Source organism: Sceloporus undulatus, chromosome 1, assembly GCF_019175285.1.
Source record: "Sceloporus undulatus isolate JIND9_A2432 ecotype Alabama chromosome 1, SceUnd_v1.1, whole genome shotgun sequence".
Lineage (NCBI taxonomy): Eukaryota > Metazoa > Chordata > Lepidosauria > Squamata > Phrynosomatidae > Sceloporus > Sceloporus undulatus.
In genome coordinates, this window is record NC_056522.1 from 109,913,637 (window position 1) to 109,939,383 (window position 25,747).

Below are 25,747 nucleotides of genomic sequence, written 5' to 3' on the forward strand. Positions count from 1 at the left end.
GGGTCCGGACCCCCAGAACCCCCCCCCCCCTTTGGCTATGTCCCTGCCCATTGGCAACTATCTTTACCCTCATCTTGGTTAGCCTGTATGTGTTCATTTAATGTCTGGAAGAGGTTCAATGTACTATTGCATCATACAGCTCTCAGTACTTATCTCCTGAGTGTTTCTAGAAAATCAGTTTTGCATCTCTGGACTACTTCTGTTTCAACTCTGTCTATTTGAGATTATTTTTCTCTTGAACATTCTTCTTTGGAAGGATCTTTTCTATAGCCAAATCCTAGCAACTGATAGGTTAAACCCCTGTAGAGGGAGCCCTCAATAGTCTGGTGCTGTGGAGGTTAAAATGTATGCATGTGAGTGTTCATTATATTGCTGTGTTTAGGCAGCTCTCTCTAGCCCACTTTCCTTTATGCTTCAGCAATGTGCCTGTGACTTGCATTTCTAATGATCCAGCAGAATCTAAAAATCATCCATCATGGCAGCAATTTGTAACAAAGTGGGATGTTTCATTCTCCATAAATCCCTTTGCACCCCCAGGCATTGGAAATGTAGTGTGGGATCACAAAATAATGAAGACACATCTATCTGGAACCCCTCTGCAATGAATTACCATCCATTTAGGAAAGTTTCTTCTCTTGGCTGTAATGCATTGTGTAGTCTGCTCAGTATCTCTGTAGCACTAACTTTGCTGTAGGTGTACATTCCTCTGCTGTAAAAAATTGGAGCTGGGCTGTGGCCAAATTGCACATTACACTGCAAGTTACATCGATTACCTTCCCCCACCCAAGGCTTTTTAAGACAAACAAAATATAGCTATGGAAGATGCACTCTGAAGCACAAGATGCACATGGGAAGGGTTTCTTAACACGTTATTCCCCATCTGTTTTTCTGATAGAAAAGAGTTATGTCTCTGAAGCAAAAACAGGAACACTTAGTAGCTATTCCACCTAGATCTCCATCAATAACATTATTGGCACTAAACCACCTGGAAAAAGCCATCCCAGAGGAAAGGCTCCAAGAACAAAGTCTTCTACCAGGTATCCTTCAGTCATAGAAGAAATGGTGATAATCCACCAGGCTTTCTCACTGCTTAAGACACCAGGGAATTATGGCTTGATCGAAAGAGAATGCAACAACATCAACAACAAAGACTTCCCCCTCCGTTGTCAAAAGGAGATCACCCAAACAATAATTGTGTTTATGTGGGCGGCATCGATAATATTGATGCAGATATAGATACTAATTGACTGATTGTACCATCATGCCCAACTTCTTTGTCAAATCTAGATCAACCTGTTAGTGGGGAAAACATCCAAATAGTCACATGGAATGTTGCTGGGTGGAAGGAAACAGTGAATGTTGATATAGTGGGTTTTCTTTCTAAATTTGATGTTGTTGCCATCCACAAAACTTGGTTAACTAGCGAGGATGAGCCACTAAAACTACCAGGCTTTCAATGTTGGGATACCCCTGCCCAAAAACTAATAAATAAGGGGAGAGCTTCTGGTGGCCTCTGTATTCTTATAAAACAAGAATTACACTGGCATGGGGAGAAATTATATAATGGGGATAAATACTCCCATTCCCTAGTTATGAAATTTACCTATAAAGATTTTGAAGTTGTAATGGTAGCCGTGTATATCCCTCCTATTACTTCCCCCTTCTATAATACGAATTTGTGGACTTCTCTAGAAGCTCAAATGGAAGAACTTATAATTCTCAATCCTCAATCCACAATAATTTTATTGGGTGACTTCAATGCCAAATTAGGTCCATCTCTTTATGATTTTGCCCAAAAGAACAACTTTAGATGGGCTAAAGTTGATACTACGGCAATATCAGTTAGTCTCAAACTAGAGAACGTGGAAAACTGGGCCAGTACAATCCGGTCACCTTTGGTTGATTGGGTAGCAGTCACAGATGCATTTACAAACTTATGCCAAATGTTGAAGAACTATTTAACATCTAAGCCCAAAAGGGAAAACTGTAAGAAAACTAATTCACCCTGGTTTGACACAGAATGTAGAAGTTCTATGGAGCAAACTAATTGACCTTAAAATTGAATTGCGATTGTTGTTAGGGCTTGCGAATGAATTGAATATATTTCTAGTTCTGCTCTAACAGCAGCCACGGATGTCCTCTTGTTCTTTAATACAGCCCTTTATACAGGTACCAGTTTGAGAGTGAGATTTGGTTTAAACGGAGCCTTGACAAATAAAATCGATACATACAAAGGAGTAAGACAAGGGTGCTTATTAGCTCCCTTATTATTTAATTTATATATTAATGACCTGCCATCTGCATTGAAAGATTCTACAGTCCATATGCCAACAGTCCTACATACTCCTTGTAACACTTTGCTTTATGCTGATGACATGATTTTGTTATCATATTCTCAAGTAGGTATGTGGAGATTGTTAAACAGACTTAGTGGTTATTGTCAGAATAATTTTCTGACCATTAACAAATCTAAGTCAAACATAATGGTATTTGGTAAACGAACGCAGAGTCATAGATGGCAATTAGAGAGTGAGCCAATAGATCAAGTAAGGAGCATCTCTTATCTAGGTGTAACATTCTCAGAAAAGAGATCCTGGTCATGCTATCATCAAAGGAGTTCACTTAGAGCAAAGGCCCGTTTGAATCTCATACTTAAACTAAAAGCTCAAAAATACCCTGGCGCTCTAACACCAATAATTAATGTTTATAAAGCTGAAGTTACACCTATGCTTTTATACGCAGCAGAAGTTTGGGGTCTAAATTCCATTTCAGTAGTTGAACTAGCTCAGTCTCATCATCTGAGATGTATATTGGGTGTACACAAGAGGACATCCATGGCTGTTGTTAGAGCGGAACTAGATTCATTCGCAAGCCAAAATCAAAGTGTTTAACTATTGGTGTAAAATTAATGAAATGGAGCCAGATAGACTACCAAAATTATGTTTCTTAGAACAGTCTCAATCCCATCTTGAGTCCTCTTGGTTTAGACATATAATAAACTTTATTATGAGCTGTGGTCCCCCTGTAACCTGCACAATCAATGAGCAAGCAAAAAAGGGTGCGAGACAGAGAATCCAGGATGTCGAGGCCCAAAAAGATATAGCCACCCTTAGTAAGGTAGGCATTTTAAAATGGCTGGGTTGTTTTAAATGCACTTTTCAAAGACCTAACTATCTAAAAATACAAATGCCAAAATACCTGAGGGAGGCATTTACTTGAGCTAGATTTGATCATCTTGACATAATGGTAAGATATGGTAGATTTAATGGTATTCCTTATGATGAGCGAACTTGTATTTGTGGAGACCAAGAGATTGAAGATTTAGCTCATATTCTATTCAAGTGTAATTTGTACCAACAGAAAAGAGACCAGTATCTTGGTCACTATATCAAACGGTCAATGGTCTGGGATACCCATGTTAGAACTTCATACTTCATGAGTGGTCAAGATTCAAAAATATCTATTACCACAGCTAAGTTTCTATGTAAAGCAATACAGTTGAGAGCTAGATATGTGGGGACAATTGGGGTCAACTGTAGAGGTCAAGAGGAATTTTGATGTGTAACTGATGTTCAATCTTTTGTTTTATGTACTGTCATTTTAAAGCTGTATTTTCCCCCTCTCTATTTTACCCATTTTTGTATTTTGAATCTTTTATATAGATTTTTATAATCAAGTTTTATAATTTTGTTTCATTTATGAGTTTTGTACTTAAATTGTATGGCATTCACATGGTATCTGTACGGTATTTTATTCTTATTTTAGATTTATTATATTTAGCTTTTTCTAATTTCTATAGAACTTCTATAGAATTTTTATAGTGTGTTTTGTCTGCTTTTGTGTTATTTTGATATGGCCTAAGGGCTAATCAATAAACATTGATTGATTGATTGATTGATTGATAGAAAAGAGTTTTGATAAAAACAGTTGATTTCCATTTGGGTGAATTAATAGTGCACAATTACAGCAGTTTGATATTGCTCTTGTTAATTATAACACTAATAATAATAATAATAGTAATGTGAATTGTGCCAGTATATCAGTCTGACATTTCTAACTGTCATGGCTTTATCCTACAGAATCCTGACATTTGTGGTTTAGTGGAGATACTTAGATTTCTCTAGTGAATCCTCCTGAACTATAGTATTAGAGGTGCCTGGCAAAGAATTCCAGGTACCTCACAGAGCTACACATTCCAGGATTCCACAGGATGAAGCCATGGCAGTTAAAAGTATTTTAAAATGTTTTAATGGTGCAATATTTAAATAGAATGCTTGCTTGTGATAATTTTTGTAAAATAAGATTTTTACAATTTAATTGTTTTAAGTTTTTGTAAGATGCTTTGAGTGTCTTTTGGGGAGAAAGATGGGGTATAAATTAATAAATTAGTGGAGTAAATAGTAAAAAAAATTATAAAAATGGTATAACTGTGTAGTGTAAAGATAATTCTTGATTGAAGCTGTATGCTTTCCCCTAAAGGTGAAAAAACAGCTTGTGGGATTTGAGGTAGCAAATCCTGGAAAAAGAAAAATAGTTACAGTAAGAATTCTGTCATAATAGGGTGCATAGTGACCTGGGGCACACCTGGAACAAACTACACACTATGTTAAACACATAGTGTGAAGGAATCCTGGTGGTGCAGTGATTAAATGTCAATACTGCAGCCATTCACAGCCACAAGGTTGTGAATTCGATACCATCCAGAGGCTCCATGCTTAACTCAGCCTTGCATACTTCCATAGGTTGCTAAAATGAGTACCCAGCTTGTTGGAGGCAATTAGCTTACACATTATAAACTACTTTGTGAATGCTTAAGTGCACTGATAAGTGGTATATAAATATAATTGCTATTAAAGCTATATATTTCCTTTTCTAAAAGTTCTAGAGGTTGAGCGGCAATTTGGATTGGGAACACTATGTGTGAGTGGGCTTTCCCTGTCTGGTGAGTGTGGTTCCCTACCTTTCTCCTATCTGGTTTTTATTCTAAATGTTTGCTCTTTACCCCATCCAGGGTTTGTTTTTTTTAAATGTCTCCTTTGGTGCCAACTGAGGTTCTCTTCTTTTTAAACCTACAGAAAGTGCCTCCCAAATTTTAGATAAAACTTAAGGATCCCCCCCTCCCTGGTTTGTACTGGTTCATCTGCATTTACTTTTGAGTAAAGAAAGCTTAATGCCAACTGTCTAATCTAATTTGATCCTTGTAGGCTCATGCAGTTTCTCTTATACCCTGTATACCTACACATGTCTGTTCAGAGTAAGCTCCATTGCATTCAAAGGTCATACATCATGAAAGTATATACGGGAAAGGAGCCAGTTAAGGAACAACAGACGTGGAAGCTAGCAGTGTAGTTCAGGCAAAATTCACTGGGATGCTGGGCCTCAAAGAAGCAGGATGTTGTTACAGTATTTCATCCATGGGAGATCCCAGAAGGTTTAGGTACCTTCATCTTCCAGAGCCACACTCCCAAAGAGCTGTACGAATTAGGACCATACATATATTTATTTTAGTCAATAACCAGTAAAAAGGAATTAAGTCCTACTCTCAAAGTTGTTTGTTTGTGTGCCTTGTAGTCCTGACATCTTATAAGGGTGAGTGGCCATTTGGCCTTCTTCCTCTAACTCCTTGAGCAAAGAAAGTCCTACCCAAAGGCGGTTTATTTATTTATTTGATTTATATCCTGTATGTTTTTCCAGTAAGGAACCCAAGTGCCTCACAATTTAGGCTGAGACAAATACAATTAAAACAATGAATAAGGCAAAAGTTAAAAGATTAAAAGATCTTCTGCAACAGACAATTAAGACTCAAAGATCTGTGTGAACATAAATGTTTTTTATTGCTGGCAGAAGGACAGCAGAAGGAATTCCTGTGGGGTGAAATTCCATAGTCTGAGAGCAGCCAGTGAGAAGGGTCTTCCTCATGTCTCTCACCTACCCTGTCTGTGAAGGTGATGGGACTGAGAGAAGGACCTAGTCCCACAAGGTTCTTATAGCTCAGGCAGGTTCATACTGGGAGACATGATCTCCAAGGCCTTGTCTGCATTGGCTAGGATACTCCAGGATCAGCCCAGAATATCCTGACCTTGCAGCTGCCTCAACCTGCCCTTGTAACCTTGGACTCTGTTTTCAGGCTGCACCAGCTATCTGCACAAGGATCCCACTGAGCTGCCCGGTGTTTCTGCCACTGCTACAGGTTGCTCATTTCTGAGGTCAAAACAGCTACCAGGTGCATGTGCTACCACCATGGGTTGTTTGTTCTAAGGCCAGACTAAAGTGACCAGCTCTGTGGGACACACATACAGAAACCTGTAGTGGCATGGGAATGGAGGTGTCCAGATCTCCCTGGAAGATCTGGACTAACAGGTAAGTTATTCTAATGCATTATAAGACTGGTTTACCCCAGTTCTGGTGTGAAATGTGCTGGATATCCTCTGGACTGCTTGCACCAGAACCAGGAGTTGGGTTGTACATTGTCCAAAAGGATGACACCAGAACAGAGGCAGGGATGAGCCCTTTGGAGGTGGGGACAGGCCTAAGTCTGCTGTTGCTAAAGGGCCTGGTCTAACTTAAAATTTCTGTCAGGTGTGGCAGCATCAGTTGAGTCTCTGGAGAGTAGGAATTCCACAAATGGCACCATTGCTAAGAAGCTCCTTTCTTCAGCTGCCATCCTCAGATGGCAGGTATACAGAGACAAAGAGGAAAGCCTATGGAGAAGCTGGTATGAGATCAAGTGTTCCTCTGAGTATATATGGTGGAACGGGTAGACATCAAAAAGAATTGTGGTGCATGGCAAAAGATGTTCAGGGATGCACTCACACTTTCCAATAATCAGGAGGCACCTTGGAATTGCTCACAAATTTTCACTATTACTTAGTTGTCACCACAGTAGCTAGAAATTTTTAAAATGTGTTATATTGTATAAAAATTTACTTCTCTTTAAAAATAAATAAAGTTAAACCCTCCAGCCCCAAATTTGAAAATAAATAAATAAAAGTAACCTTTCAGCTATAGAAGGTTGTTTTAAGGCTAATTGGTACTGGTTTATTCATGAAAGGTACTTTGTGTGACAATTTTGCCAGTGTGTCAACTGTGCTTGGAAAGCATGCTGCAATTGCTTAGAAAGCTAAAAGCTCCCTATCAACCTATTTTAAAACATCTGACATGATCACTGAATAACATAGGGCTGCAGTAGAATTTTACAGTAACATCTCTGTGCCATCCTAGACAAGGAATCTCACTATGTATTTCTTATGTTCGAGTTGTTAATACAAAGCTTAAAGCTTGTTACACTTTTTGGTCTAGAGAAAAGTGGGGATGTTATTTTTATATCTTCTTATCTGATTGAACAAATCGAAGGTGATAGCTAGAAAATGAATGCTCCATTCTTAAGGATGTTCATACCTGCTTTTCAAGCAGTGATTTCCTCCTCTCTCTCGACAACATTATATATATTTTTTTGCTTTTTACTCTTGTTCACTATTTCCATTCCTCATTGCTCTTCATTTGAAATTGTGACAAAAGATACACAGGCCTGAATATACAAGTAGGCAGAAAGTGGCAAGTCCCTCAGTCATTTTTTTATTTCATTAGTTTGTGCATCACTTAATATATTAGTGTATTTTTACAGCTAGGATAGGAAGAGATGTCTGTGAGATTTTCTGTCTTGGGAAATAAGTTTACTGGCTTTTGTTAGCATATTCTACATCCCTCCCACTGAATATGCAGTTCCATAATTACTATCTAGTGCTGGGCATGTTTCAAGGTCAACGTGACCTCAGAAAGTAGAAATTATTCATGTGTAGGAGTCATGCTCATCAGAGGACATGCCGAGGCCTAGATGAAACTAAGGAAAGGGGTTTGCTGATCACCTTATACCCCACCAACAGGTTTGTGCATTTCTGCTTACAATGGAAGCAAAGTGATTCTCATCAAAGAGCAATCAGGGACCATACTCTTTACCTCACCTTCTGATGATGTTATTACATCCCTCTTCTTGCCTGTTCATCAAAGGATTGTCTCAAATCCAATCCATGCATTTTCACTTCAGTGTTAAAGCCATCAAGCCATTCTGGACAGTTTTGTTAGTTCCTTGGAAAAGCCATCAAGGCCTTTGTCACAGCAAATATAACAGAATGCATCCCTCAAGGGTATGAAATGGGGTATAAATATCTGCCCCAAACATAGCCAGATTCTGTTCACAGACTAGGATCCGTCTGTGTACCCTCAGACACTGAGTCCCTCTCCATTTTCCATGGACCTCTCTTCAGGACTGGTAATTACCTGTATATACTCATGTATAAGTCTAGAAATTTTAGCCAAAAACCTGACCCCCAAAACCCAAGTGGACTTATCCATGGGTTAGTCTGAGTACTGTAACTCTTACAAAAAAGAAAGAAAGAGAGGAACCAAGGAACCATCTCCTGGTGAAAGGCAAGAGAATAATCTGTCCTGAAAGTACTGACCCCTCCCTACTCTCTCATCCATCCAGCCTTTAGTGTGAGGACAGTTATGCCTGTTGAAATTTTGTAAGTTCTTTGGCATTGTTTTCCATTGTGTCATCCTTTAGATCCTTTGTTACATGCTCCTAGGTTTTATCCTCAACTTATCCACTGGTCATATCCAAATCCATAATTTTGGCCGCAAAATCTGCCCTCAATTTATACATGAGGTCAACCTAAGGTCAAATATATACTGTATTACTGGTATACACAGCTGAAAAGATCCCTGCAGATGCTAGCATTGCAGGTAGGGAACCCCAGTCCCCACCTTTTAAAACTAAATTTTAAATGATGAATTTTAAGTGTAGATTGTTTTAATACGTATGTGTCTTGTTTGTTCTTTTAAATTGATGTATGTTTTAACTGAAGTGTTTTAACTGATGCATATTTATTGCTCTGTTGTTCTCTGTCTCGATCCATGGAGAAATAAATATCATCATAATCATCATTTAGGATAACACCTTGGATATTTTATTCCCTGACTTGTTTGAATTTCTCTGCCATAGAAGATTATTCGGTTAGACTTGACCTAGCTGTTGTGACACACATAAGAAAGGGAGGTGGAAATCATTTGGGATCAGCAGTTAGTATAACTGAGGCAGGGAGCCATTCCCAGAGCACTTTTTATCATTTTCTCACTGAAACTTTGGGGGCTTCAGAAGACATCATCTCTCTGCTCATAACCCGCCATTATTTTTTTTACTTATTTTGCTTCTCTCTTTCTTCCAACAATAGAGTATTGCTTAACAATAGAATAACAGCACAGTAGGAGAAGCCCTTTATCACCTTCAATCTTAAATGCATTACGTCTTTGAGTGACAAAAGCAAAAGGAAACTCACACCTGCATTGTGTATACAGTATGTAATGTAATTGTATTTAGGGTAGGCAAATTCCAAAGATTCGGAGCTATTTTTGTCTTTTCCCTACACTTGATGGAGTGTACCCCCTCTGATTCTCCCAATACCTTGACAATTGGGGGAAGGAACAAATTGCTTTTCATCATTTTTATGCAATTCTGTGCAAGGCTTATGATTCCTTTTCCCAAATCAAGGGGTGGGCAGGGTCACATTTGGGACTTAAATACAGCCTGTGGACTGTGCTTTGTCCATCCTTGTTATATGTTTCATCTCAGAACTAAGCCACATTACGTTCAATAGAACTTCCATAGAAATCTGCATATATTTTAGTAGCCTCTCTCTCACAAATCTTGGGAATGCAAGCCCATCCTATATGATACCTTAAAAAACTGAATTACTCTAGAGCTTTCTACACTGATAAACCAAACCCCTTCCTACTCTGCTGCTTTGTTGTAGTATGGAAGTGATCCTGGACACTTGGAGGTTATGCCAGATGAATACAAGCACTGGGTTTAGCCTAAATCAGAAATTAAAATGGCAGGGAAATTGAATTGTTAAGAATAAATTAAGGATCAGTTTCCTGGAAAACATGAATGAAACTGTGTAAGAAATATTAGATCTGAAGAAGGATTATATTTGTTAGTAGAAAATAATTACAAAACCATTCCTCTGTATTCGCTTTAACATCTTTCTAATATGAAATCACAATAAAATTTAAGAGCCACATTTTCTTATTGTTGTAACAAAAAAAACCATGTATGCTTTAAAAAGTCTAACTGGATTTGATTATCACTGCAAACTTTGTATTGGTGTAGCTTTATACTATTCATGATTACTAAGTCTCTACCATAAGTTATAAAGGGCATGAAGTTCATGCAAGAATGGAAGATAGAAAATAGCAAGAACTGAAAGGGGGAGAGGTTTGTTGATATAGAGTCTGCCTTACAAAATCTTGGGAAAATAGTTAGCAATAAAATTTAAAGGCCTTTAAAAACCATCACATTAAAGTGATAAATCCCAAACTATTTGAGCATGTGATTCAACAAGAAACATCTGTCTTCAGCTGTATAATTGAATTATGGGGTCTTGCAAGATTCATTGCCCATGATACAAATTTGATTCCTTTGGAAATTAAATCAAATCATATGGAGCCTTAGTGGAAGCCCAGGAATACTGATGATGGGTGATTGTGGTTTAATTTTTATGATTAACTGTTACCATATGTGAATTTTCTACCTGATGATATATCAGTCTACTAACAAATATTATTTCTAATGCAAACTGTTATGATTGATTGGCAGCCAAGTTGATGCAGGTGTTTCAACTTAATATTTTTAAATCTGTGTGTTTTGTGGCTTCTTGACTGTCAGCTCTTACACATACATCATGCAGCAGGAAAAGATCATTGCTCTTAGAATATGTTGAATTGGTGGCTCTCCTTTTTCCTCCCACTGAACCTCACCCCACTCAGCCCGTCTTTTCAGCATTTTAAAAGAATGCAGGCGAACACCATAACCTGTTTTTGCCAAAAGGTAGATGTTTGGGGAACATTGGTGTCTCCCCACTCTTAGGGTGTCACTTGATGTGGCCTATACTCCTTACAACCCCCTAATGAAACCCCTGTTGCATTGCAGTGAGACTGGTGAGGCCAGTACCCAGCAGGTGGCTTCTGTGTCATTGTGACAATTAATCTCCTCTGATTTTTAGTCTTATTTTTAAGAGTAATCCAAGTTGCTGTACCCCAATCTCAAAATAGACTCAGCACCTTGGCTATTTTCTTTAAAGTTTAGGCTAAAGACAATTGTGGATGCACTGCCCTACTGACAAGGAAGCCACCAGCTGTCACTGGCTGAGGTCAGTTTGACCTTAAAAGTTATTGTTCTTCCTCTGGGAGAAGAAACATGACTAAAGAAAGAGGAACTAGGAAACCCTGGGATATGGCTGTTGTCTGTGATAGAGCTTAAAAACGTCACTTGTTTAAACTACAACTCTCAGAATGATCATTGTGCTGGAGAACTGTGGAAATTGTAGTAAAAAAAAGTAACTAATCCAGGCTCTTGTCTAGGGATGCATCTGCACTGCAGAAATACACTGGACCCTTGTTATACGCTGGAGTTTGGTTCCAAGATCCCCCGTGGATAAAAAAATCTGTGTAAATATAATGGCATAGCAAAATGGTGTCCCTTATAAAAAATGGAAAATCAAGGTTTGATGGTTGAAATTAATTTTTTTAAAAAATATTTTCAAACCATGTATGCTTCAATCCATGTATAAAAAGAAGGGCCGCCTGTAATGAAGTTTCACACCTCTTTAACTCCCATGGCTCAATGTTATGGAATTCTGGGATTTGTAGTTTTATGAGATATTTAGCTTTCTCTGTCAGAGAGCTCTGGTGTCACAACAAACTACAAACTACAAATCCCAAGATTCAAACTGCATTATTTCTGCAGTGCAGTTGCTGCCTAGGAGGACCATGAATGGGGAGGCTGCTGAAGAATCAGTCCTATTTTCTGATGCTTGAATATTTCTTCTGTGTCTTTTCCAGTTTATATTTAATACATTTGTCTTGCCAAAGAAATTACTTAAAATTACTTAATTTTTTTTCACAAGTCACGTACTAGATCAAAATGTTAGAGGTAATGAAAAAGCAACCCAGCCTCAAACCCCTGCTGCAAGAGCTGGCCATTTTATGTAATCTAGATCATATGCATAGCAGAGATGCACTAGAAAGGGTGTTTCCAAAGAAGGTAGCTTTTGATGGAGCTAGAATGCAATGCAAGTTGCAAATTGTATGGAAAAGCCATGAAAGTGATATCATTAGCCAGTCTGTTCTGATAGAAGAATATAGTGATAAGTGAGTTCAGGAACATAGGGAAATAAATGGTTCTCCACAATAAAATGTCATTAGGATATGATTCCATACCTTGCAACATTTGGATTCTAGTTGTAGCTGACACTACAGTATGGTGCTAAGAAAAGTATATCTTTGGTGTGCAGATATGACTTAATTACCAATACTAATATCACACTTATGCAAATACAGTGCACCCGTGTTATGTGTGGCTTTGAGCTTATGTGGTCAAGCCGAGCGGGAGCGCAAGGGGCGACGCAAGGGGCGGCGCATCCTATTTGGATGAATAGGGTGCGTGCCCATGGTGCGCCACCGCACCACCGTGCACACGAGCCCCATTCACTTGAATGGGGCTCAAGCATAGGTGGAATTTGCCTTATGTGGGGGGGGGGGGTCCGGAATGGATTCCCCGCATAAGGCGAGGTTAGGCTGTAATAAGATTTTCCATGATTATTCAAGCTTTACAGTCAGCCCTCTACATTTGCAACTCTGACTTTTGTAGATTTGTTTATTCATGTATTTAAGTAATATATTCTCTCTAGAAATTCTGTGGTCAACTTCTGATGGATGTTGACCACAGAGTTGCACTGGAGGACCTAGAAATTTCTAGATAGGTATTCTCTCAGATAAAAAAAAAATTAGTGGGATTTTATTGGCCGTTTTCCCACTTTCATAATAATAATAAAAATAATAATAATAAAATTTATTTATATCCCGCCTCTCTACCAAATGCAATTGGGGTGGCTTACAAGATTTAAATATACAGTCCAAACCCTCAACCCGCCCACCCCTTAAAATACAATTAAACAATGTAGAATTTAAAACATAAAGCATACATGTTTAGAGTGGTAATATGATGGATCTCGTCAGACAGGCCATTCCGCAATCTGGGCGCAATAGCTGAGAAGGTCCTCTGGGAAGTCGTGGACAGCCTTGTTTTACAAGGCTGTAACAAATTTTTCCCCAAGGATCTAAGTGTGCGGGGAGGATTATATGGAAGGAGGCAGTCCCGAAGATAGGTTGAACCCAAGCCATTTAGGGCTCTAAAGGTGATAACCAACACCTTGTACTGGGCTACTGATGGTCAGCCAGTGGAGTGATTTTAAGATTGGTGTTATATGATTTCTTCTGGATGTGTCAGAGACCAACCTGGCTGCCATGTTCTGAACTAATTGAAGTTTCCGGACCAAGCGCGAGGGTAGCCCCATGTAGAGTGCATTGCAGAAATCAAGGCGTGAGGTTACCAGTGCATGTACTACAGTCTCAAGGTCCCTGACTTCCAGGAAAGGGCACAGCTGGCGTATAAGCCAAAGCTGATAACAGGCACTCCTGACCGTCGCATTCACATGATTTGTCATGTGAAGTGACAAATCTAGGAGCACCCCCAGACTGTGAACACAGTCCTTTGAGGAGAGTGTGACTCCTTCTAGGACTAGAAGGTTGTATCCCAATGCCTGGGTTCAGAGCCAATACCATAAGTACTTCCATTTTGTCTGGATTCAGCTTCAATTTGTTTTCCCTCATCCAATCCATTACTGCTTTAAGACAATCATTGAGAGGCGAGACGCCATCTGAAGTCAAAGCTGAAGACCAAGACATGGAGAAATATATGTGCATGTCATCAGCATACTGATAACACCTTGCCCCATGCCTCCAGATGATCTCTACCAGCAGCTTCATTTAATGCTGAAAAGCATCAGGGACAGGATGGCACCTTGTGGGACGCCACAATTAAGCTCTTTCCTTGCCGAGCAACTGTCCCCGAGCACCACCCTCTGGAATCTGCCCGAGAGGAAGGAACGGAACTACTGAACCGCAATGCTTCCTATTCCTAACCTTCTCAGTTGATTCAAGAGGATGTCATGATCTATAGTGTCAAACGCCACTGAGTGGTCTAGTAACACCAACAAGGTCACACTATCCCTGTCAATGCCCAGACGAAGGTTATCAGCTAAGGCGACTATGGCAGTTTCCACCTCAAATCCCGTCCTAAAACCAGTTTGAAATGGATCACTTTCATGGGGTTTCTGAGCCCCTAACTCCAGCAAATGCAGAGGGCCCACTGTATTTCCTTTGCAAGGTGCCTACTTGGAAGCTAATTGACATTTCGCAGAATCTGATACTCACAGTGCTGAAAGGAACTGCTAGGGCTATCTAATCCAACCTTTTGCTATTCAGAAATATACAACTGAAGCACTTCTTTATGTAGACCTTCTAACCTCTGTTTAAAGGCCTCCGCAGATGGAGAGTCTATCACCCTCTGAGGTGATGTATTTCACAGTCAAACAACTCTTATAGTAAAGAGCACTTCCTAACGTTTAGGTGGAACCTTTTTCTTGTAATTGGAATCAATTGGTTCATGGTTTCTGAAGCAGCAGAAAGCAAGCTCGCTCCACGTGACACCCCTTAAGCTATTTATTTAAGGCTGTCATCACATCTCAGTATTCCTTTCTCCAAGTTAAACATACCTAGGGTTGCCATAAGTCTGGACCTCCAAACAGGGACAAATGTAGGACAAATGTAGGACAAAAGGATCAAATGTAGGACACATTTTTAAAAAATGGAGGGCACGTAAAAAATTGATTATTTTTGAAAAATTTTTCATATAAATGCATGTTTCTTAGGCATGATCAAAATGGAGGACATTTGGCATTATTTCTAGACAGATGGCAGAAATGTGCTTCCCTTTCTGGCCAAAAACCAGAAGGGGAGGAAGAGTGGAAGAAGCAGAGGAGGAGGAAGAGGAGGAAGAAGAGGAAGAGGAAGAGGGGAAAAGGAGGAGGAGGAAGAAGAGGAAGTAGAGAGGAAGAAAAAGGGGAGGAACAGGGGAAGGATGAGGTGGAGGAGGTGGAGAAGAAGAGGAGGAGAGAGGAAGATGAAGCAGAAGGGGCGGGGACGGGAGGAGGCGGACGAGGAGAAGAAGAGAAGGAGGAAGAAGAAGAGGAGAGGAGGAAAGAAGGAGAAGATGAAGAAGACGGGGAGGGGGGAGGAGGAGGGAGGAGGAGGAGGCAGAGGAAGAAGAAGAGGAGAAGAAGAAGGGGGAGGAGGAGAAGAGAGGAGGAAAAAGAAGAGGAGAGTAAGAAGAAGAGGAAGAAGAGGAGGAGGAGGAGAGGAGGGCGGAGGAGGCGAGAAGGCAGGGGAAAAGGGCCTCGCCGAGGCGAAGCCCTTTCCCCTGTCAGGCCGCTTCCCTGGCCGATGGAGGAGGCGGCAAGGCAGGGGAAAAGGGCCTCGCCGAGGCGAAGCCCTTTTCCCTTGCCTGGCCGCTTCCCTGGCCGACGGAGGAGGCGGCAAGGCAGGGGAAAAGGGCCTCGCCGAGGCGAAGCCCTTTTGCCTGGCCGCTATCCCTGCCCGAACACGGAGGAGGGAGGGGCAAGGCAGGGGAAAGGGGCGCTCGCCGAGGGGCGAAGCCCTTTTCCGCCTAGTCAGGCCGCTTCCCTGGCCGGCTGAGGAGGCGGCTAGGCAGGGGAAAAGGGCCTCGCTGAGGCGAAGCCCTTTTCCCCTGTCAGGCCGCCTCCGTCCCTAGCGGAGGAGGCCAAGCAGGGAACGAGCCTCGCTGAGGCAAGGCTCCTTTCCCTGCCTGGCATCCATCGCGGGGGCGGGGGGCCGTCCCGGGGGCGGGGGCAAACCGGGGCGGGACCGTGCAGACCCGCCCCAAACCGGGAAAGTCCCGCCCCCCCGGCGGGATATGGTAACCCTAAACATACCCAGCTTTGTAAGTCATTCCTCATAAGGATTAGTTTCCAGATCTTTTATCATCTTAGTTGCCCTCCTCACAGGATGTTCCAGCTTTTCAACATCCTTCTTGAACTGTGGAGCCCAGAACTGGAGACACCGTTTTGTTGGTTTTGTAGTGGAAATGTGTTAAACTTTAACTTTGGTGTATTCACAATTTATAGCCTTCGTGCCCACTATTTCTTCCTTGCTTTTAATTTTTTCAGTTGAGCCATGTGGTGTTTTGGTAGCCCATGCAGTAGAGGAAGGAACTCTTGAAGTTTGTTTGAAATGTGCAAATTGCTGACAAGGGGGAAAGTCTCAGCAGGGCCAATTCCCCCCATCTCCTATTGCCCCACATGGCTGGTTTTTCCATTTAACTGGAAAATCCCTCCCATCAAAAGAGAAAGGAGTGAGGCAGACTGAAGCTTATCTAGATTTCATTCCATGTTTGGCTTATTGGAGGCAAAGATGACTGTGGAGCTAGGTCCCCTGCCTCCCGGCCTAATACCATTCCCATTCCTTTTTGGTCCTCTTTAGCGCAGTGTCCAATACTGGACCTCTTCCTATTAGTTTAGAACATTGCTGACAGACTGAGAATGGCTCCTCCTCCATATAGCCCTCGGACATGTTCCTTAGACCATGGAATAAACCACCTTAATCCAAAATGTGTTATTTCTCAATATCATTAAATTTGGGAGAAAAGGGCTGTTTGAATTAGATCTTGCTTATGTTATCAGCAGTGCTTCCCACCACCCTCTCATCCATTTACAAAGCCGGGAAATTACAAAATGTTATGCATGCATCCCTTCTCAAAACAGCTGTTGCATTCAAATGTGATATTTTAGGAGCTTCTTTTAATCTGTGATTATCCTTTGAACGACAAAGACAGAGAAGTGAAGAGAGGCAAGAAGTTAGAGATGCTATGAATCTCTGGGAGCCAGTGTGGCATAGTGGTTTGAATGTTGGATTATGACTCTGGAGACCAGGGTTCGATTCCTGACTCAGCCATCAAACCCACTGGGTGACCTTGGACATGTCACATGCTCTCAGCCTCTCAGGCACACAACAACAGCAACAACAACCAATCTCCACCAACCCTAGGCATGAACCTCAGTGGTGAGAGATGTTCACTTAAACAAAGAGATTAAATCGATCGAAAGAGAGTTGCTGGGAAGTTGTAACTGGATTGGATATCTTTTAGTTTGCTATTGCAAGTGCCCTTAGTCTTGGGAATGAATGCTCTCAGCCTCAAATTCCTGAGATATAGTTGTGACTCACACTTGCTTTCTCCCTCTTTTGCTTCATTTGCTTTATTTTTCAAAGGGCATAGCAGGCAGTTATTAAATTGCTCTCAATTCTTTCTCTCTCTGCACAGATACCAAGCAACATCTTCCTTTTTCTCCTCTTCTTCCAGAAAGATTCCAGATAGTTTTTACTAAGGGCTCTACCCACATTGCATGCATAGTAATGCTAAACATAGATGGATCTCTTCTGGCGGGCCTATCCATCTGATCTTCTATAGCTGATCTCAAAGAACATTCCCACTTCTGATTTTGATAGAGTGGAAAACAGATGAAAACTTGGTCATTTTAATGATTGGTAGCAGTATTGTTGTTCGTTTTATTGACTGTATTTTTAGATAATGTGGTATTTTGTATTCTGTATTGTTGATTTTATTTTTGTTGTAATCCCACGTCAATCCGCAGGGAGAGGCGAGAAATACAAATAAAATTTATTATTATTATTAAACCTCTGAGGCAGGATCACTTGGACAATGAAAGGCTGTGCTAGTTGGGAGATTCTGGGAGTTGTAGTTCAAAATAATAAAGTTTCCAAACTCTGAGCTAGTTGTTGTTGTCCCTGCAACTGGTCATATTTTCTGAAGGTAAAGGCTGGAATTTGGAAGGAGCATGGACAAGAAATGTCAAAGAAAGCTGTTTTGTGTAGGCTACCTCAGTTGACCAAGAGGTTTTTGAAGAAGCAATTTATTTTTTGGGATATGAATCTGCATTGCTGTAGCAGTGCCTGCACTTACAAAACCTTTGTTTTCTTGCTTCTGCAGTGCCTGCTGTGTCTGTTGAGTGGCTCATGAGAGACACACAAATTTGTAGAGTGTTTTCCTCCTGAAGGAAACAGGCCTTGAACTTCTCTTTGCTCCAGAGAAGTGGATGAATGTACATAACAGCAATCTGAACACTGAATAGTCAAAAGCAATAGTCAAACAATCTGATTGCAGCCATTTACATGTAGTGTTTTTGACCATTTGAACATTGGCTTTGTGTGGAAAAGGAATAAATCTAGCTCCAGGTTAAACTGTTTCATCTATATTGTAATGTGTTAAATTCATTGTGTATATGGAGAGGGAGGAAGAGCTTGGCAGACATTCTGCTACTTGAGTTTGTGATTGTATTATTTAAATTGTATTATTTAAAACCAGAACAGCATGAATAAACTCCAAATATTTGCTCTTCTTGAAGAAGTAGGAACAAGGGCTTACTGTAGAATCATTGATTCTTTTACGTACACATCCGGGATGCTGAAGGATGCAGCTGTGTCTGGTACATAACATCAAATGAGCAGATAAGGTGAGATTTTTTTCCCTCCATTATAGAGGTCAGACAAAAGAACATTTATATGACAAAGTACTCTCACACAGCATTGGCTGTAGGTGGTCTAGTACAGTGCATCTCAAGCTATCCAAAACAGGAGATCGCAGTTTCTTTGCAGTATGGGATGGACTGGTGCCATGTTTTCACCCATTAGCTAAAATATTTCTTTCCTTCCTGCAAACTGTCTAGGGACTAGCAACCTGTGGCTCATGGGCTGGTGCTGATCCATGGACCATAACTGTGAGTAGCACTGATTTAAGAGGCATGTTTGGGTGGTGTTTGTGCTACATGCCATCGACTGTCCTCCATCAATTTGTTCTAATTTGTCAGGAGCAGTCCAGTTAATCCTCTGTTGTCCCACTTTTCCAGGGCCCATTTCCCCCTTTGTCCTCAGCCTACTTCAGTTGCTGCAAACTAAGATCAAAGTGCAATTAACTAAGCAGTGGGCAGAGGAGAAGGCAGAATCTTGCCTGTTTCTGTAGGCTCAGGTAAAAACAAACTGCTGCAGTTTCTCCTAACTTGTGTGCTCTTCCTCATTCCTAACAGTTGCCATCTTGACATCACTCCGATATTCTTGGCTCCATGTCTCCTAGTTTTCAACTTTGAAATGTTGGAAGGCAGGTGCCCCCCTATTTTATCCAATTAATTACAAGAATTTTATAGATTTTTTTTCAAAATTAAACCTGATACTCAGTTTCACTAAAGGCATTGCTCATGTGCTCACTGTTCTTAGTCCTCCTGCAAAATGAGTTGAGGCAGAAAACCATGTGGGTGTGGGGAGGCACCATACTTTTCAAATAGCCTTCTGATAACACTCTTTGCTTTCCCCAGTGTTACCCTGGTAGTAGTATAGTTGTTACATGCTGTTAGGTTATCTTTGGTGTATGGTGACCCTATGAATGAGAGACCTCCAGGAAATCTATTGACAGCACTACTCAGTTTTTGCAAGTTCAGAGCTGTGGCTTTCTTTCTTTAATTCTCTAGAAAGTTTAACACCATTTTAAATGTCACTTTTTGTATGTTTCAGCTTCATATATTTTACTTGTACTTCTTTTTATCTTGTCAGCCACCTGCTTTAACAAAAAGATACAGTATAAACGAAAACAGTACAGTGGGCCCTTGGTATCCACTGGGGTTTGTATCCAGGACCAGTCATGGATATCAAGATCTGTGGAGGTTCAAATCCCATTGTGTACAATGGCATAGTAGAATGGTGTCCTTTATATAAAATGGCAAAATCAAGGTTTGCGTTTTGGAATACTTAACTATATCTATAGCTATATATTCATTCAACCTGTGGATGCTTGAATCTATGAATAAAGTATCTGTGGATATGAAGGGCCAACTGTATAATACAGTACAACATTTATAATCCTTTCAGAATCAGAGGAATTAATCTAGGCTTTTAAAAATGATTTCTAGTTTGCATTTTAGCTGGCCTTCTTAGTTTAAAATTTTGTGTGATTATTGTGGTTTAGTTCGATTTTTAAAAAAAGTGTTGAAAAGCCTGTCCAGGCTTGGAAACCTTCAGGAGATGGCTATCCCACCAGTTTCACAGACATGCCAGGTGGAAATGTGGGAGAGAGCCTTCCATGGCTACTCCGAGGCTCTGGAAACTATAGGCTCCCTCCACAGCGTCCACAATTACTCCGCAGAATACCTGCTCTCTTGTGACATTGCTGCTCTCCTGCTGCCTTAAAGAAAGAGCACTTGCAGCAGGATTCTTATTGTATCCTTATATGGACTCTTCTGTTTAAGCTCTATGTGTGTGTTGCCTTAAACATCTCAAGAGATGGAAAGCTTTCATTTTAGTAAATCATGCTCATGCACACTATTTAAATTGTCACAGTTATTTTTAACAAAGCACACCGATGCAAATTCAGCTTTCCAGGTTATATGTTTCCAGTGCAGATAAGACAGGGCTGGAAAGTGTGGCTTGCTGACCTTGAAGTGTGAAGAGCAGAGGTTGGCTATATTTAAAAGGGATAAAAAGGCTTTGGGGATTTCTTTATTTCTTTTTTAGGGTTTTTTTTTTTTTTGTGTGGAAACACTTTAAAATCTTTAAAGGTTGCTATGAGGTGTGTGGGCAAGGGAATGATGAAATGCTAGGTTTACAATCAAAGGAACTCTGCACTCTCATTGACAGTGGGAGAATCCAAACATAGATACATACTCCTTTTAGTTGCAAATGTTCCTGAGTCATGTTTTTTAAAATGTACCCCACTGATTTGTTGCAAAGCATTGTAGCAAGGCATATTAATTTTTGTGTGTTAGAAAGAGGCACAGTTACTTCCAAGTAAAAAAGTTTGCTCCGCTCACTCCTGGCCAAAGTTATTGACTCATGGTTATTGAAAAATGTGACCTCTCATCTTTCACACTTTCCTGTAGTTGTTATGGTTCTCTTAAAGGAGGAGTGGTCAGAGGCAAGAGTAATCATGTCTGATGATCAAATGAGACATTTTGTACCCCTTCCATACAACCTCGCCCCCATGGCGCCTGCTCTATCTTCATTTAGATCAGGACAACTGCTGGAGGCTAGGGAGCCATGTTAGCTCTCCAGGAGACCTTGGAGGGCTGCATGCCCCACCATACAACAACAACAACAACAAAAACCCTAATATTTCCTCCTCCCCAAAAAAACATATTCTGGGGTGGAGGAGCATATTCACCATATTTTTAGGTCCCTGTGGACTATCTTAGGCCCAGGAGAAGCCCCTTTAAACAACAGGAAGTGACCAGGTGTCACTTTCTGTTTTTAAAACGCCTCTCCTGGGCCCAAAATGGCCCAGAGTGGGCCAAAAGCATTGTGGAAACGCCCTTTTAGAGGGCATTTGGGAACAAAAACATTTTTTTAAATCTCAGTGAGCCACAAACATGGCACTGTAGTGCCCCGGCCGTGCAGCCTATGGGCTACACTTTGCCTACCCTCTGGTCCATATGTTTCTCCACTTTGGGTTTCCTTGGCTGCATGTATATCCCTGGCTGATTTCCCTTTTGAAACCTTTGGCCAGGTGTGAGCTGAGCAAATCTTTTTACTTGGAAGTAACTGTGCCTCTTTCTAACACACACAGAGAGAGAGAGAGAGAGAGAGCTAGAGAAAGACATACACACACTTGTCATCTCCCCCATATCCTTCTCAGAGTCAGGAAACAAAACCAATCCAAAAGACACCATGCAGTCTTTCCTGGCACAAATAATACCATATCTATTATTATATACTAGTGATTCCCAAAATCTGGGTTTCCAGGTGATTTGGGCTTTGGCTCTCAGAATACCAGACCATTGGCCAAGATGGCTGAGGCTAAAGTCCAAAACACCTGGAGGACCAGAGTTTGAGAATCATTGTTATGTAATGTGGATAATTTTCAGCAATAGTACATATAGTGAGCCCTCATGATGTTTTGGGAGGACATGACAGAAGGAAGAGATGATTGGCTGAGAGGGAAACAAGCACTTTAGAAAGTTAGAAAAAGCTATGTAATATGAAACAGGCAAGAAGTGCATCTGCGTTATATGCATGTGCGTTTTAGCATATGCTGGAAGCCGCGCCAGAAGAAATCAATGGTGCACATTCCCGTGGTGTGCATTTTGCACGCCGCCGCAGGCACAAGCCCCATTCATTTGACTGGGGCTTCAGCATCCATGTTTTTTCCCTTATGCGGGGGGGGGGGGGGGGTTGGAACGGCCTAAGGGAAGGGACGACTGTACATGTAACTTACAAGAGTAAAAAAAAATCTTAGTAGATAGGAATGGATATCATAAGCATCCATTGTTTGAAAGGGAGGACCCTGTTTGGGAGCCAACATTCAGTTGGCATGGAAACCTCCCTGCACTGTGACAGACCAAGAGCGAATCCCACAACAAATACAGTCTCCTCTGGACACACACCGTGCCATGCCTACTGTAACCTTGGCTACAGATAAATTCCTCCAGTGAATTTCTAAGCAGATCCCCTGTCTTCATTAACCCATTTTTCTCTCTCTTTAAGGGATCATGTTATTAAAATAAGAAAAGGGAGAGGAAAGGAAAGGAAGGGATTTATAGAAATTTTAAATGCTTAACTGTCAAAGGCTAAATTGAGCATGATCCAACAAAAAAAAAGTGGCAACTAAGCCTATGTATGTCAGCTCAGAAGACCCTTTAAGTTCAATGGGGTTTACTTCCAGGTGGGTGTATTTAGGACTACAGCCTAAAACAGCAGTTTTATCTTCATATGAAAGAACAGGTTCTGTTGAATATAACAGGACTTTTCTTGAATAAACATACATGGCACTGTATTGTTAACTTTCCCAATTTCAGTGAGAGAAATAAGCAAGTACATGCTGAACTTTCTCCCATTGGAAATCAATGCCTTCTTTTGACCTCACTGTTAGAGGACTCTTTTTATCTAGCATTACAGTCATCTTCCATGGCAGCCACTGGGACAGATAAATGTGTTGGGCAAGCAACTACTCAGGTTATTAATGGGGTGATTGTGAAGGAAGTTAAGGTTGCACCACTTTAATGCTCTTTATAGTGTGTGAGCTTTAGTTTGTGTAAGAGAGTATGAAAAGGAGTGAATTTTTGTTTTGCTTTTTTTGGGTTTTTTTTCCCGAGGAAGCAAGAACTGTATGTAAGAAAAGTTCAGTCATTAGTGCAAACCGTTTTGGAGTCTGTAGTCTAGTAGCCTTCTCCAGACTGTGGGCCGCAAGATATTGTTAGGCTACAATTTCCATCATTTTTGACATAAGGTTTGTTCATGCTGGGGGAACACCAGTCCATACTAACCCTGTCATCCCCATGCCTTGCATCACCCCTAACAGAAACATTTTTTATGTACAGTATATAGATTTTTAGAACAAGGTCCTTTTCAGTGTCAGAAAGAGTGGGAGAACACCAATATGTGCAATGTATGGTTGAATTCTATGAAAAAGTGCACAAGTATAGAAACTTTTAAGTTTCTGATTTTCCACTATCTGACCATCACCTACTTTCTTTTACTCTTACCTACATTCCACCTCCCCATCATACCGTCCTCCGCCAGTTCCGCGATCTTCATTCTCTTGACCTTAACCATCTCACTCAGTCCTTGGACTCATCCTTCGCTTCTCTCAGTCTTGGGGACTCTGCTGACTCAGCTATGTCTTTATTAAATTCTACTCTCTCCTCAACTCTTGACAGCTTTGCCCCAGCTTTGCGCGTGTCCTCCTCTTCCTCTACGATTAGGCCTCAGCCCTGGATCACTCCCATTGTTAGATTTCTCTGGTCCTGCTCTCGAGCAGCCGAACGTCTCTGGAGAAAGTCCAGGGAGTGGGCCGACTTTATCCATTTTAAGTTCATTCTTTTATCCTTTTCACGTGCCCTGTCGATGGCAAAACAAGACTACTTCAAATCATTGATCTGTGCCAACGAGAGGCGCCCGCAGCGCTTGTTCTCCTGTTTCAACACACTGTTAAAACCCTCTCCTCCCTCCGTCTCTCCATTATTTTCTCCCTCCGACTTCGCCACTTCATTACAAAGATACTACCATCGTTCTGAGTTAACTCCTCATGATTGGCTCCCACCATTAATCCCTCACACCTCCTACTAATAAACTCCTCGTGTGTCCTCCTGTTTCTTGGAAGAACTCTTCACTGCTGAACTCATCAAAACCCCACCTGCTCTCTTGACCCACTCCTTCTCGTCTTCTAATCTCTCTAGCCCCCCTCTTTGTTACCCTCCCTCCTCTATATCTTTAATCTCTCTCTCTCTCTCGGGTTCCTTCCCCTCAGTCTTCAAACATGCCTTAGTTCCCCTACCTGAAAAAACTCTCTCGACCTTTCTTCCTGGCTAGCTATCGTCCAATCTCTCTTCTTCTTTTCTCTCTAAGGTTTGGAACGAGTTTTCTATTCACGCTGTCTTGAGTTTCTTGAAACCAACTCCATTCTGGTCCCTTCCAGTCTGGTTTCGCCCACGGCACTCCACAGAGACGGCCCTTACTAAGATCTCGAATGATCTTTTGTGGGCCAAGGCAAATGGCCTTTATTCTATCCTTGTCCTACTTGATCTGTCTGCGACCTTCGACACCGTGGACCACTGTCTCCTAATAGATGTACTCTCTGACCTTGGTTTCTCGGGCCTTGTTCTCGATTGGTTCACATCTTACTTGTCAGATCGATCTTTTTCAGTGGTCTCGGGTGGTCAGACCTCGTCTTCTGTCCTCTTATCTGTTGGAGTTCCTCAGGGCTCTGTTTTGGGTCCCCTTCTGTTCTCTTTATACACACTCTCCCTTGGCAAACTTATCAGTTATTTTGGTTTCTCCTACCACCTGTACGCTGATGATACCCAACTGTACCTTTCCACCCCTAATCTTTCGCCAGAGCTAGAGCAGCAAGTGTCATCCTGTTTAACAGCTGTCTCCCACTGGATGCACCATTGGCGTCTGAAGCTCAATATGTCCAAGACCAAGCTTCTTGTTTTCCCTCCTAAGCCCACCCTTCACTAATCCTTTTCTATTTCTGTCAATAACGTCTCTATCCAGCCGGTCCAGGAAGCCCGCAGTCTCGGTTTCATCTTTGACTCCTCTTTGTCATTTATCCCTCAGATCCAGACTACAGCCAAAGTCTGCAGATTCTTTCTCTACAATATCGCCAAAATCCGTCCATATCTCTCCGCTTCTACCGTAAAGACACTGGTCCATGCCCTAGTGGTCTCACGACTAGACTACTGTAACCTCCTCTTGGCAGGGCTTCGCCTCTCTCATCTCCACCCATTAATTTCTGTTCAGCATTCAGCTGCACGCATTATTTCACTCGCTCGCCGTTATGATCATGTCTCCCCTCTGTTGTCCTCCCTTCACTGGCTCCCTTTTCCTTTCCGCATCAGGTACAAACTCTTGCTACTCACCTTTAAAGCCCTGCATGGGCTGGCCCCTCTTTATTTAATCGATCTTCTCTCTCCCTACATCCCTACTCGCACTGTCCGCTCTGGTAGCCAAAGTCTCCTCTTTCAACCCAGGATCTCCTCTGCCCCATCCCAGATCCGTCCCTTCTCTCTTGCTGCCCCTCATTCCTGGAACCTTCTTCCTCTGCATGCACGGCTCATCACTTCCCTAACCAGCTTTAAGGCTGAGCTGAAAACCATATTGTTTAGGGAAGAGTTCTCAGGGAATTTGTGATTGTCATCTGGCTGTCTGATAACATTTGATGTGATGTGATTTGTTTTATATTTGATGTTTTTAATTTGTTTTTCTTTTCTATATG

General features: G+C 41.4%; 1 protein-coding gene across 7 annotated transcripts in view; it reads left to right on the top strand.

Moving 5' to 3' along the window:
* The window catches only part of METTL24 (methyltransferase like 24), a 114,168-nt gene that overhangs the window by 63,131 nt on the left and 25,290 nt on the right, over window positions 1–25,747 (top strand). For 5 of the 7 annotated variants that reach the window (XM_042468623.1, XM_042468642.1, XM_042468614.1 and 2 more), the window contains one exon: window positions 18,717–18,767. The exons of 1 other annotated variant lie outside the window; for it this stretch is intronic. In XM_042468623.1, the coding sequence (XP_042324557.1) occupies window positions 18,717–18,767 (51 nt within the window). Of the gene's footprint in view, window positions 1–895; window positions 3,831–18,716; window positions 18,768–25,747 lie in introns of those variants that run through there. One more of the 7 variants, XM_042468658.1, reaches the window with a different exon arrangement.